This window comes from Dipodomys ordii, unplaced genomic scaffold (assembly GCF_000151885.1).
Source record: "Dipodomys ordii isolate 6190 unplaced genomic scaffold, Dord_2.0 Scaffold49, whole genome shotgun sequence".
In the NCBI taxonomy this organism is placed as follows: domain Eukaryota; kingdom Metazoa; phylum Chordata; class Mammalia; order Rodentia; family Heteromyidae; genus Dipodomys; species Dipodomys ordii.
In genome coordinates, this window is record NW_012267265.1 from 1,008,997 (window position 1) to 1,023,445 (window position 14,449).

General features: G+C 34.6%; 1 protein-coding gene across 1 annotated transcript in view; it reads left to right on the forward strand.

Moving 5' to 3' along the window:
* The first annotated feature begins 4,003 nt into the window (after positions 1–4,003).
* Positions 4,004–14,449, forward strand: part of LOC105988439 (alpha-S2-casein-like A) — a 54,882-nt gene continuing 44,436 nt past the window's right edge. The window contains exons 1-6 of the mRNA XM_013020076.1: positions 4,004–4,054; positions 5,054–5,080; positions 9,051–9,074; positions 9,791–9,835; positions 11,902–12,027; positions 13,241–13,267. Of these exons, the coding sequence (XP_012875530.1) occupies positions 4,004–4,054; positions 5,054–5,080; positions 9,051–9,074; positions 9,791–9,835; positions 11,902–12,027; positions 13,241–13,267 (300 nt within the window). The remainder of the gene's footprint in view (positions 4,055–5,053; positions 5,081–9,050; positions 9,075–9,790; positions 9,836–11,901; positions 12,028–13,240; positions 13,268–14,449) is intronic.

The window sequence follows — 14,449 nt, forward strand, 5'->3', positions numbered from 1 at the left end:
ATGCTCTCCCCAGGCTTATGGAACTTCCTTACATTTACTTGTTCTAAACAAAACTCAGATTATCACAACCTTTTGTTGATCTCCAGAATTTTCCTTTCAGGTTCTTTCCTGTTTCTACTTTTCTCCTCTTCAGCATTCTGTGTTCATTGGAAGCCCTTCTCTCTATTAATCTCAACTGCATCTCCCCCAGGGAATCACTGGCTCTCTTTAAGTTTCATCTTCTGCTACCGGTTGTAAATTCCTTCCAGGAAATAAGATGGGACAACTCTTATGCTCATTTTGCCTTTTTCTTTTCTCTTCTCTCAGGAAACACTGTTCTTTATTCCCTGTTGTATTACACCTCAACTTTTTGCATTGTATCTCTCTCTCTTTTACTCTTATAAAGAAGCAAAAGAAATCTGTTCCCTGATAGGCTAAATTCCTGCCCTACTGAAACCCTCAAAATGCCTAACAATACTGAATAATCTGATTCTATTTGCTACTATGAATTCAGATTCACGTAATTACTAATCTTCACCTACACAGTACTCTTTTCTAGTTTTAAAAATGATACCAAGCATTCAGCTTCTTATTTGAGATCTGGGCTAGAATGTTCTTCCATCTGGCTTATTTCATTTCCTTTCAACAGTATTCTGTTTAGGACACTTTTCTTACCACATGATCTAACAATAAAAAATGTCATTTCTACAAAATTTTGTCTCCTCTTTTCAAATTCAGTTTTCATTTTAGAACCTATTACTATAAAGCTATAATTATTTATTTTATTTTATTTTTTGTGACATACTGTACAGAGGGGTTACAATTACATGGGCAGGATAATGCGTACATTTCTTATCAAGCATTGCAGCCTCCTCCTTTGTTTACCCTTCACATCCCTTCCCAGCCTCCTCCCCCACCCCCCCAATCCTCCCGCCTCCCACCCTCAACCCCCTGCACCAACGTTGTAAAACTCATTTTCGACATGACAACTTGTACTTCTCATTGTTGCAACAGGTCCACCTGTATCCTTAAACGACTTGTTTTTCCCCATCTCCTCCAGAAGTTATACTGACATCAAATATGGCCAATAAACACATGAAGAAATGCTCAACATCCTTAGCCATAAAAGAAATGCAAATCAAAACAACATTGAGATACCACCTCACTCCAGTTAGAATGGCAAAAATCAAGAACTCTAACAACAACAGATGCTGGAGGGGATGTGGACAGAAGGGAACCTTACTTCATTGTTGGTGGGAATGTAAACTTGTTCAACCACTTTGGAAAGCAGTATGGAGGTTCCTCAAAAGACTTCACATAGAGCTCCCCTATGACCCAACAATCCCACTTTTGGGCATTTACCCAAATGTTTACAAACAAGACCACACTAAAGCTACCAGCACGACTGTGTTTATTGCAGCCTTATTTACCATAGCTAAGATATGGAACCAACCCAGATGCCCCTCAGTAGATGAATGGATCAAGAAAATGTGGTATACATACACAATGGAATTCCATGCCTCCATCAGAAAGAATGACATTGCCCCATTTGTTAGGAAAAGGAAAGACTTGGAAAAAATTATATTAAGTGAAGTAAGCCAGACCCAAAGAAACATAGGTCCCATGGTTTCCCTTATTTGCAATATCTAATATATGTATGAGTCAAGCGGAAAAGGTCAGATAATGTGATGTTAGGAAAATGAACCCTTAGATATGTATTTTAATGTTTTTTTCTTTCATGCATTTGTTTCTAACGCATTTATAAGATTATCTCTTTGTTGCTTTGTATGGCCCTCCCCCACAGTATAAAGCTATAATTATTATTTAATTATAGTGTTTATTATGTCTCCCTTCTATTTAGAGTAACTAACATCAGCAATCCTGGATTATTTTTTCATTAGTTTGTGGCTTTGGTCAAAGTGTGTAGAGAGTTCCTAGAATATTCACTAATTATTATGAAATCAAGCACAATATATATTAACATTCTTATATATACATTCATTTCTATATACAATTTTATATAATCTTTTTACTGACTGTATGAAGAAATTTGACACCAATAAAGAAGGAATTATGTTTTCATGAGATTTTCAAAGCATTTTGAAACTTTAAAGCATTTTGAGACTTTAAATTGATCATAAAGGCCATATTGAGATGTATCACACATTTTCTGTGAAAATCTGAAAAAAGGGAATTCTGGCTCAGGTGGGCAATAAGGGTCACAGAGACCAAAACTTCCCAATGTGTTCAGAAAACAGGATAACAGAGGCAAACAAAAGAAGAGACACAAGAAACAGGGCCTCACTTATCTGATGGAAAAATCTGATATGAAGGAAAGGAAATTGGGGGAAAGCCACCTTTTATCTTGAATCTGATATCAAGTTCATGGAACATGTGATGGTGCACCAGAAATATGGATCTCCATTTTTTATTATTATAATTTTGTTCCAATTATCATGTTCTCAATCAAACTGGGTTACAGTACTCCTTGGAATCTAAGGCAAAAAAAAGGAAAGAAAATTTCTAGTCATTGTGACTTCTTAGAATTCAAATGACTTTTTTTTAGGTATTTGCAAACACAAAATTTCCATATCATGGAGGAACAAAGTTTAAATAGCGTTGGGTTGATCTACTGCAAATCATCAGCTACAGACACCTCTGGGCTTCCATCTGGAAAAACCAGGTAACACTTTATGCATTCTTTCTCCTACAGCTTGTACCTGTGAACATATTTTAAAATCTTTTATGCTCATCTGTAAGATAAGTCAAAGTATTTTGAAGATGCTAATGACAATATGCTACATTGCCTCCAAGTCTTTCTTGTAATATAATCTTGTAAGCTATCTTTTTTCTGTATTTGAACACAGCTAGTGTCTAGACACTGACAAGTGTCCCATAAAGTACTAAGGTTTTGTTCTGAGTCAGGACCAAGATACTCTGGTTTCTAGAAAACTAGCCTTGTTTAAATTGATTGGGAAAGAGTTATATAAGATATATTCACTTCACACATATAATAAAAAGCAATCCAATATGCCTTGAAATTTAAACAAAGAAATTTATTTGAAATTATACAGTACACAAACTAAAATACATAATCCAATGCCAGCGTATGCCTTTTTATTGTCACATTGATATAAATCACAAATAAATTTTGGTATTGTTTGAGTAAAATTGATAAATACCCCTTGAAGTTAATTTTAAGAAGTATATATTAAGAAGTAAAATATATTGATAGGTTAAAACTATCTTTATATCCATTGTAATTACCTCATTAAGGCCCAGAGAAAAATAGACAGAAAACCTTATGAAAATTGCTTATTTCCACAGAAGTAAAGGATGATCAATCTGAGAGTCATCTCAGAAATTACATTCCCCACCCAGATGTGTCCTGTGTATTTCGTGAGACCTGGTGGATCTCAGTGACTTACTGAGGGCTCAGTGGCCAATCCAGGGTAGAGCCTCAAGGCAGCAGAACTCTTCACCCCCAGCCTGGGGTTAAGTCTGCTGGCTGCCTTTATAAGGGATTTCTTGTTGCTTTTGTCCATTCTTCATAGAGCATCCATTAGTGGGAATTAATGCTCAGAACTGACTGCGTATGAATGAACTGTCCGTATTAACAGACCTGGGTTTAAGTCCTGCTGACAAAAGTGTCTCATTCAAAATAAATTGTGACATCTATATTAATGAAATTCTCAAAGAATATGTTTTTATTCATCTTCATTGCTTTTTTCTCATTTTATGGACTAAAATAATAACAAATAAATCACAGAACATGTAACTTTTAGATGATATTACACTTTATAATACATATACTATACCATATATTAATATATATTATATATTATAGTATAATATATTACATATATTACTCATAATACATTACATATTCAATATTTTATATATAATATGTGTAATGTATTATATTATATATTGATATAATTTACAGTGTGTATTAATACACATCATATTATATATATATATATATATATATATATATATGTACTTCTACAGGATACCATTAACCATGAAGTTCTTCATCTTTACCTGCATTTTGGCTGTTGCTCTGGCAAATCATGTAAGTATAGAAGGACTACATGGTGGTATTGGCTCCTACTTAAATACATGAAAGAGTGATCAGTTAACTATATACAAGATGCAGGTAATGGCAGTAGCAGAGTCTAAGGACATAATCTTGTCATCTGTGACTAATATTGATAGTAAGTCACAAAAAAAGAAGTAAACAACTGTTCCACATTTTGGCTTCTGTGTGCTCTTACACAGGCTCTTACACATTTGCTATGATGACACATCATAGAAAATGTTGGAACTATTTTTGAAGGCCAGCAGTCTTCCAAGTGACAGAAAAGGTTCATTTTTCATTTTAAAAGTTCACTAATCATTATGGAAAAATATAAAATGAGGATATTTTCCACAGAATAAAAATCTGTGGGTCTGGATTTTTTGTAATAGTTTTGCCAAAATGCCTATTGAGGATTTAATAATAATAATCACATTACAAAATGCTGTGTAACAGGTAAAGCACATGAAATTACTTGGTAAATGCAGATACACACATATCTATGTGCATTATAGCATCAGTATTTTAATATTTCAACATTATTACACAACCTCAACTCTCATTGTAGTATGAAAAAGTTTGCAAAGAAAAATAAAATAAGAAAATTTTGGCAGTATTTCATCTGATCAGTAGTTTCTTCCCCTTCTCTTTCTTGTTACTGAGTAGTTAGTTGAAATAGTTTCATTTAATAGGAAATATTATCCCATTGAAAATAGTTCTGTTTGCTATGATTAGGTATTTGTTATTAGCACATAATATAGGAGGATATTCAGAAGTTCTGTGTTACAGATTTCCCAAAACCTTCATAATGAGATCAATGTTTATTGATTATCATTGAGACTAGGATAATTTTTCAAATAGTCTCGTCCCTATAAATTTACAAAAAAAATGTTTTCTAAATATCCTTTTCCATTAAGCAGTAAAGACAAGCGATTCACTTTAGCATTTTCAATAAGCATGACAGGTAACTGTATGTTTGTCTTGTTATTGTTACAGGAGCAAAACCAGGACTCCTTCAGTGAGGTAAGATAAAGATAAATTATAACTCTTCATAGTATGTGATAAATCCTTTTAATTTGTGATTACATGTTACTAGCATGTAGAGTCATGAAAATTTGAAGTACAAGCATTGCAAAAAGAAAGTACAGGAAAAATAACCCAAGATCTATGCATAAATATATACCAGGATTAGATTTGTGCAATTTTCCACTAATTGATCCAAAAGTCATTAAATAACTGTAATTTAAATGCAGGAGGAACGGTGAACAGCCCATATGTTGTGAGTGTAATAATAGAAGTTCCTTATGTTTATTTCTGAAGGGGGTACATTTTCATTTATATTTCTGAATAGCTTATTGCCATGCACTAAGAACCAACGCCCAAATCTTTCAGTACCACCCAAAGAATTGTGTTATTCTACTGTGATGCAACCTGTTTAAAAAGTCAAAGAAAAAAAATAAAAAATTCTACAGAAGACAAAATTCTCTCCTCTTAATATTACAAGTGCAAAACTATTGAAATGGGGTTTTCTCATTGATAGTGAACAATAAATTATTTAATGTAATAAGCTAATTAGAGAAGAAAAAGACTTAAGCTGGGAAAGTGCGTGCCTCACATGCATAAGGCCTGGGTTCAATTCCTCAGCACCACATAAGCAGAAAATGCTGGAAGTGGCGCTATGGCTCAAGTTGTATAGCACTAGCCTTGAGCTGGAGCTGAGGGACAGTGCCCAGACCCAGAGTTCACGCCCCACAATCGACCAAAAAAAAGACTTTTAATATATGACATTAAAATGTTAAGAATTTTCTTGAATTATTATATAATGAATGTGTAATGCTACTTCTTTGTATACTTTGAATAAAAATTCATAGACAAGTTATCAAAATGCATTATCATTTCTTTTTCTAAGGAATCTGTCAACGTCTTCCAAGAAGTAAGTCACAGATTCCTATATTACATTTAGTTTTTAAAACATAATTTTGTGTAGCTATAAAATGAATATTATTTGTTTTTCCAGAAATATAAGCAGGACAATAATGTGATCTTCCAAACAAGCCAGGTAAAGTTCATTATTCATATCTTCATGTTGATTGATGGGCTATGTTTTCTATAACTCATGAGTTATTTTTCCATCTGTCTATATGATTATTATTTGCTGAGTGTCAAATAAATGATGAGCTCATTGTCAACTACTGAACAATAATGTGAAAATATCCCAGGAAACCATATTTATGGTTCATTTGTTCACCCTGTTTTCAAAGTTCCTGTTTTTTTATTAATAAGTTTTTTAATTGCAAAAATACCATACAGAGGGGTTACAATTACATGAGCAAGGAAATGACTACATTTCTTATCAAGCATTGTTGCCCCCTCATTTGTTTCCCCTTCCCATCCCTAACCCCCTCCCCCGGGTCCAGCTGTATCCCTATTTAAACAATTTGTTTTTTCCCTTTCCCTCCACAAATTATACCAACATCAAATACAGTAAAAACAGTGGTTATGCCGTGGAGGAGAGACGTACAAAACAACAAAGAAATCATCTTATAAATATGTTAGAAACAATAGCAAGAAAGAAAAACAATTTGAGTCCTTATGTTGGGGTTCATTTCGCCTAACATCAATTTATCTGATTGTTCTTACTTGTCTCAGCCCCTCAGTAGATGAATGGATCAAGAAAATGTGGTATATATACACAATGGAATTCTATGCCTCCATCAGAAAGAATGACATTGCCCCATTTGTTAGGAAAGGCTTGGAAAAAATTATATTAAGTGAAGAAAGCCAGGTCCAAAGAAACATAGGTCCCAAGGTTTCCCTTATTTGCAAAATTCCTGTTTCCTAAGGACTTCTTTATGTTTTCTTACTTTCTCTTCAGCTCTCAAACAATTGCAATTTTTTACTTTATCATTCTTATTTCAACTCTTCTAAGATTTTCTTTTTTATGTTTTTTATTGTAAAAATACTGTACAGAAGGGTTACAGTAACATGAGTAAGGTAATGAGTACATTTCCTATCAAGCATTGTTACTTCCTCCTTTGTTTTTCCCTTACCATCCCTTCCCTCCCAACCTCCCCAATACCTCCCCTCCCCACAAGTGGTAAAGTTCGTTTTCAACCTAATGTCTTGTACATTTCATTGTTACAATGGGTCAACCTGTATCCTTATTTCAGCATTTTGTTATTTCTCTTCCCTTTCCCAAATTATAAAAATATATATACAAGATGCCAGGCACCAACATCAAATACATTGAAAACAGGGGTTATACTGGGGGGGAGGAACATTCAAGAGAGAAAAAAAATCACATAGTACATTTTAAATACATTAAAAACAATAGCAAGAAAGAAAAAAACAGTGTGTCCCTATTTTGGGGTTCATTTCACTTAACATTATCTTATATGGTCATATGTACATAGCTTTTCATTGAGTGATCAAATAATAGGTTATATGGAACATACCTGAAGCAACTACTAATATTCAAGAAATAATATTGAGGACTTCCTTCTTTCTGGTCACCAAGTCTTTTAGTCTTGTTTTATCTTTATTTATCAAAAACTCCAATAGAATATCATCCAGGGAAATAATTATATAACTATTCCTCTGAAGACATAGGGATGACTATGCTTATAATAGGTATTTTTAATCTACCTTAATTTTACATGTGAAATTGGATTTTACACTGAGTCTGAATTATATCAAGAGATTGTCAATTACCTTCACTGCAGCATCACTTTGTCAACCCCTTAATATTGTTGGGGTGACCTGCACATGGTGGAGGGGGGACATTAGGTAGCATCAGCAGCATCTGGAAAATTACTAGAAATACAAAGTTTGGAGCTTGTGGTAACTTACTGAATTAGAAACCCTGGGTTAGGCCTACGCAGCCTGTATTTTCACAAAGCCTAGAGATGATATTGATGCATATTGGACTTTGAGAATGGATTTGGGTGGGGAGAGGTTGGTTGTTTGGTGTTGGAACTGGGTTTGAACTCTAGGCCTTGAACTTCCTAGACAAACGATCTTCATGGTCAAGCCTTTTGGCTTTAGCTTTTTTTGTATATTCTCACCCTTTCACTCAGGCAGGTCTCAGACCATAAATATCCAACAAATGCCACCTGCTTAATTTGGCACACACAGGTGTGTGTGCCATGTTACCTTTTTTTATATAATAGGGACATGGTAACTTTGCTTTGTTCAGGTTGGCCTTGAATTTTTCTTTCTTTTTTTAATGTTTTTTTTAATTGTGAAAGTACTGTACAGGGGGGTTACAATTACATGGGCAAGGTAATGAGTACATTTCTTATCAAGCATTGTTGCCTCCTCCTTTGTTGTTCCCCTACCATCCCTTCCCTCCCATCTCCACAACTACACCCCCCCCCCACACACACACACTTAAATTGTAAAGTTCGTTTTTCAACATAGTGTCTTGTACATCACATTGTTGCAATGAGTCAACCTAACCTTGAAGTTTTCTATCACTGCCTCTCATGTAGCTAGAACTACAGGCATGTCCCACCACACCTGACTGTAGAACCATTTCTAAGGGACTGAAAAAGGGTTGTTAGTAATTATGTTAAGTCACCAATACTTGCAACACCTTGTGTTGAGTGGAAGAGCTAGGTTGTGAGAGTAAGTTGAGAGAGAAGGCAAAACTATCATGGATCATAGTTTAGATCTGTGGCTTTGGATGAAATCTCAATTGTTCACAGTCCATGTTTCATGCCTCATTTCTCAGCACACTTAATTTGCTTTGTATTTATGGCACTTACTTGGACTTGACAGACATAAGAAATTGTCTGAATAACGTAGAATTAACAATGTTCAAAATAAAGCATATGTTAGTTATTTTATTATGCTAGCAGAAACAGAGAGCTTAGTGCTAGAGGAGTTGGACTATGAATATTTATATATTTGCCTCTAGTGTTATACTAAAATTGTTTACAGATAAATAGTACTGTGCCATTCAAGTCATGCTAATTTCTTTTTGTCCTTTTAGGAGTCTGATGAAGCAACCAATGAAGTAAGTAATTCTGGTTCAACTTTATTTATTTATTTTTTATTTATTTATTTGTTTTTTATTTTACTTACATACTAGCATCTGAATTCAGAGCTTTGAGTATACATAGGTACTCTACTATTTACCCGACTTGTGTGTGTGTGTGTGTGTGTGTGTGTGTGTGTGTGTGTGTGTGTGTGTGCTGATTCTGTGGCATGAACTCAGAGTTTCAGTCCTATCCCTGAGTTGTTTTTTCCTAAAACTTAGCACTGTATCACTTGAGCCATAGATTTCTTCCAGATTTTTGGTGGTTAATTGGAAAGGAGAGTTTCATGGACTTTCCTCTCCAGGCTGACTTCGAACTATGATCTTCAGATCTCAGCCTCCTGAGTAGCTAGGTATACAGGTGTGAGCCACCTGCAGCTAGCCTCTTACCCCTTTCTTATTTTAGTTATTTTCCTAATAAAGTTATGCTTTTGCTCTGAGCTGACTCCTACTTATACCTCTTCCTAGCTGGGACCACAGGTATATAATGCATGCCTGGCTTGTTGATTAATATGGGAATCTCACTAACTTTATGCCCAAGCTGGGCTCAAACTGAAATCATTAATATTTTGGCCTCCTAAGTAGCTAGGATTATATAGGCCTGAATCACTACACTGTTCTATAAGTCTATTAGTTAGTGTTCTTAATAACATTTTAGATTTGTATATCACTAACATGTGCCTCATTCTTAACAGAAATATGAGCAAACTGAGGAAGCAAAGGCCAATGTAAAGGTGCTGGTAAGTTTTCTATATGGTTTTACCTCAATAAAAGAACATACTGTATAACTCTTTCTCTTCCAAGTGATCACACTATTTTTCATTTGTATATGTTTTGTGTGTGCCATTCCTGAGGCTTGAACTCAGGGCCTAGGTGCTGTTCCTGAGCATTTTTTGCTAAAGACTAGTGCTCTACTACTTGAGCCCCAGCTCAACTTCCAGTTTTTCGTTGGTTAATTGGAGATAAGTATTTTATGACCTTCCCTGTCTGAACCATGATTCTCAGTCTCAGTTTCCTGAGTAGCTAGGATAACAGGTGGGAGCCAACAGCACCTGGTTCACTTTTTTTTTATGCAGTTCACATTATTTTTTCTTTTACTTTTTTTTTTTGCCAGTCCTGGACCTTGAACTCAGTCCTGGCCTCTGTCCCCCGAGCCTCTCTGTGCTCAAGACTACAGCTCTACCACTTGAGCCACTGTAATACTTCCCATTTTTTTCTGAGAGGATTATTGGAGATATGAGTCTCATGAACTTTCCTGCCCATGCTGGCTTTGAACTGTGATCCTCAGATCTCAGCTTCCTGAGTAGCTAGGATTACAGGCATGTGCCACCAGTGCCTAGCCATTATTTCTTATTAATAAAAAGATTTAACATCAAATTTACTATAAAAAGACATATTTTTTCTATTGTTACTATGATGTGTATTACCTTGACAAATAGTTCGAAAAATGAAGAATTCAACTAAATTGAAAAGCATTCAAGCTTTTTTAAAAAAATTGAGAAAAATTATTTCTAAGGCATCATTTTAGTAATCACATATCAGTCATTCTACTTATCTCTGAAGTAACAGCATAGATCAGTGAGTCAAGAACAAAGGCTGATATTCTCACTCTGAACCAAATATGGTCTTGGAGCTCATCCTGTCCCCTGAACACTAGAGAAATGTGAAGTGCAAGGAAAGTAAGCAAACTCTGGGGTCAGAAAAGTGTGTTTCAAATGTATAATCCCCAAATTGCTGCTTAACCAGACTCCATTTTTCTGAACTAAAAATAACTTAGCAAGAATATTCTGCCAGTTTTTATGATGCCAATGTTGAGGAACACCTATAAATTTTATAATAGGAAACTTAAAAGGCAAAAATGGAATAGAAACCTATCATTAGTAGATGTATACTTAAAGAACAATTCAGTCTACATTTTTATAACAGTGTAGATACACAGTGTGCAGTTCAACAAAAAAGATCTCAAAAACAAACCATTTATTTTTATTTTTAATTTTTTAATATTTATTTATTATTGTGAACATACCATACAGAGGGGTTACAATTACATGGGGAAGATAGTGAGTACATTTCTTATCAAGCGTGGTTGCCTCCTCCTTTGTTCACCCATAGCATCCCTAAAGGAAAAATAATGGTCCAGTAGTTTTCTTACATTTTCTCTAAATGTTTCTAAAGGCATTCTCTTAATACACTCTTATTATGGTCTTGTGTCTACACAATATTTATTCCTGGATAACTCTAAAGACATACTGGTGCCTGTTCTCTTACCATCTATATGAAAAGGAAATTCTTTGAAAGTGATCATTCAATTCCCCATGATTCTGCTTTTCACTGTTACAACAATGGTCAAGTATCATTGCCAAGTCAAAGCTAGAATATGCTTAAGTCTTCATTTAGCTGGACACACAGAAGTGACACACACACACATAAATGGAAAGTGAAGCTCAAAGAGGTCAAACAACTAGCCCAGGGTAAAGAGAATATAAACAAAATTGTCTCTGACAGCAAGAACCAGTCTTTTCAATTGGCTGTGAAAAAATAAATAAATGTGAGATTTCTTGATATTTTCAACCTCACTTCTTACCCACTAGTAAATGAATCAAATGATTTCTTCCATCTTAAAGTTCACTTTCTTCACTTTCAAAGTGGACATTACATTATAAATATCTCTGACACGGTCAATTTGAGGTAATTTAGAAATATCCTAAATAACACTTGAATTCATTGGATTTTATTCGTGTATGCTGTGGTTCATGGAGAGTATTCAATACTAATACAAATATTGATACATTTCTTTCCCTTGCAGAACAAAATCAGACAGTTTTACCAAGATGTCTTCTTCCCTCTGTATGGTCAAGTTCACCCCCAGCAGGTTGCCATGAACACATGGAATCACGCTACGGAAAGCACCTGCTGTAATAGTCCCAGTCAGGTAAGGTCTGCAGTTTTTAAAAATTTTCTTTAGGGAAAAATAATTAGAGGTAAACTTCCCTAATCATTTTCAGTGTAATTTTTTTAAATTAGTAACATGTTATGCACAAAAATTATATCAAATCATGCAGATCCATGACTAGTAAAATCACTATTGGTAATTAAAAGAAAAGTTAATTTGTATATAACTATTGTATTAATTTACATATGATTTGATTTGATTCTGACAGTCTTTAAAGTAAGAAGCAATGGAGAATATCATCTCCAATTTGGAAAAGGATCTGAAATTTTCAAAAATAAGTTGTTTTCAAAATGCTAGCTAAGATCTCCATTTCATAAAGACTTATTGGCTCAAGGACTACATTTTTTTGAGAAATAAGTGTCAGAGCAGGAAACTAAACATAGGAAGCAAGTACTTAATTTCAGCCTGAAAGTTGAAGACAGGAGACCAGAGATGGAGTCTTAGACATAACAAAAGCAGGCTATGTGACTAGGTAACTTTGGGCAGGGGCCCTGTCTTTTCTGTACTTTCGACCTTAGATGTGAATGGTTTTCTAGGTGCCCTTAGAAACCTAAAGATACCATTAACACCATCAGAATGAATTCATGTTCATATTGTCAGTTTGAATGCTAGATAACTAAAGAAATATCCTAAATGTCAGTCTGTTTTCATCTGAAATAGGTGTTAACATTTTATGTCCAGAAGATGGCAGAGTTGGGATATGAAAATGGTAGATGAACTAGTAGGCTTTAACTATTAACCAACAAGCAAGTGAATCAAGGACCCTGTCATAAACAGAATAGGCAAGTCAGCTAACTCGCTTTCATGCTTCACAAATGGTTGTTGCAATTGCACTTCAGCAGTTATAGGTGAGAAGCATGCTTTTTATTCCATACTGCCTTGAATTTATTGGGGATTTCTCTGCCTGGCAAACCCTGTCACAGCATGAGAAAGATCCAAACCTATATTTGTAAATGGGACTTCACCATTCTTGGTAATAATGGTTTGGGATATCTAATAAATATAAAGCAAGAATACCTGGTAGAAATGAAATTAATGAGCAAAAGTCAGGACTGATTGTTAACTGACAACTACTTACAAAATAATCTCCAGGCAAAATATCTTATACAAATATCTCTTATAAAATAATAGACTTTCCACTTCATTATTTGATTAGGTCATAAAATTGAAACTTATTTTTCTCTTTATACAGAAAAAAGAGTTCTGCTGCGCCGTTGAGGTAAGATATTTTCCCATGAAAATGAAATCTTGGCATCTAGTTCCAAATATTAAAGTCTCTATGAACCTGTCTTTATTCTAAAGTTTTATCATTTTAGGGATAAGGTTAGAATTATAGAATCATAGGAGCTAAAACTTCATTACAACAAGGATGAAAATCACTCATGAGCAGACTGAAACTAACATTCGGAGATAGATTTGTGTACTACCAGGAGGCATCAAAATAATTAATGCTACCTTATTAAAAGTGACTGAACAATAGTTTTATTTCTTCTGGAGTAGCATGTCTGCCCTCAGTTTTATAAACTGAATAAGAGGAATCCATTGCATGCTTCCCAAGTAAGAACTCAAGCTCTTACATTTAGGGCAATTTCCAAAAACAAATTCCTGCCCAAGTTACAAAACATATGTCTAGAGGCACCCTGACTAGCAACTAATGATTCATTAATTTATTCCCTCTCTGGCTTTACTAATGAAAGTAAGAGCATAGTAGAAAATAACATTTTGAATAAACATACTTTAAATGTACTATTTAATACTTTTTCTAAGCAATTAACCCGAATCTTCCAGGAGGTAAGACATAAAATAAATTTGATAGTTGTCTTATTTTTCTAATTTTGTAGTTATATAAGTTGTTGTGTAATTAGTATAAGCAGAATTCAACAGATGAACTAAATCCCTTATTTCCTATGACAAAGACCTTATAATGTAGTGATCTTAACTCTTAGAAATCAATATAATACAGTTATTGTTATTATAGCTGTTTAGCAAATATTCATCAAGTATGTTAATAAAACATGTTAATAAGACTTACTCTAATATATAAATACTTTTATACCAAATTTATCTTCCCCCGCACCCCAGTCTCTCTGTCTCTCTCTGTCTCACTGTCTCTCTCTGTGTCTCTGTCTCTCTCCCTCTCTCTCTCTGTCTTTCTGTCTCTCTGTCTCTGTCTCTCTGTCTCTGTGTCTCTGTGTCTCTGTCTCTCTCTCTCTCACACTCTTGTCTCTTCTCTCTGTCTGTCTTTTTGTTTTTGTGGTGCCAGATCTGGGGCTAGAAGGGACCTGGGCTTTGTCCCTGAGACTTTTTTGCTCAAGGCTAGTGCCCTACCAATTGGTCCACAGACTGGCTTCCAGCTTTTTTATGGTAATTGGAGCTAAGGGTCTCATGGACTTTCTTGCCC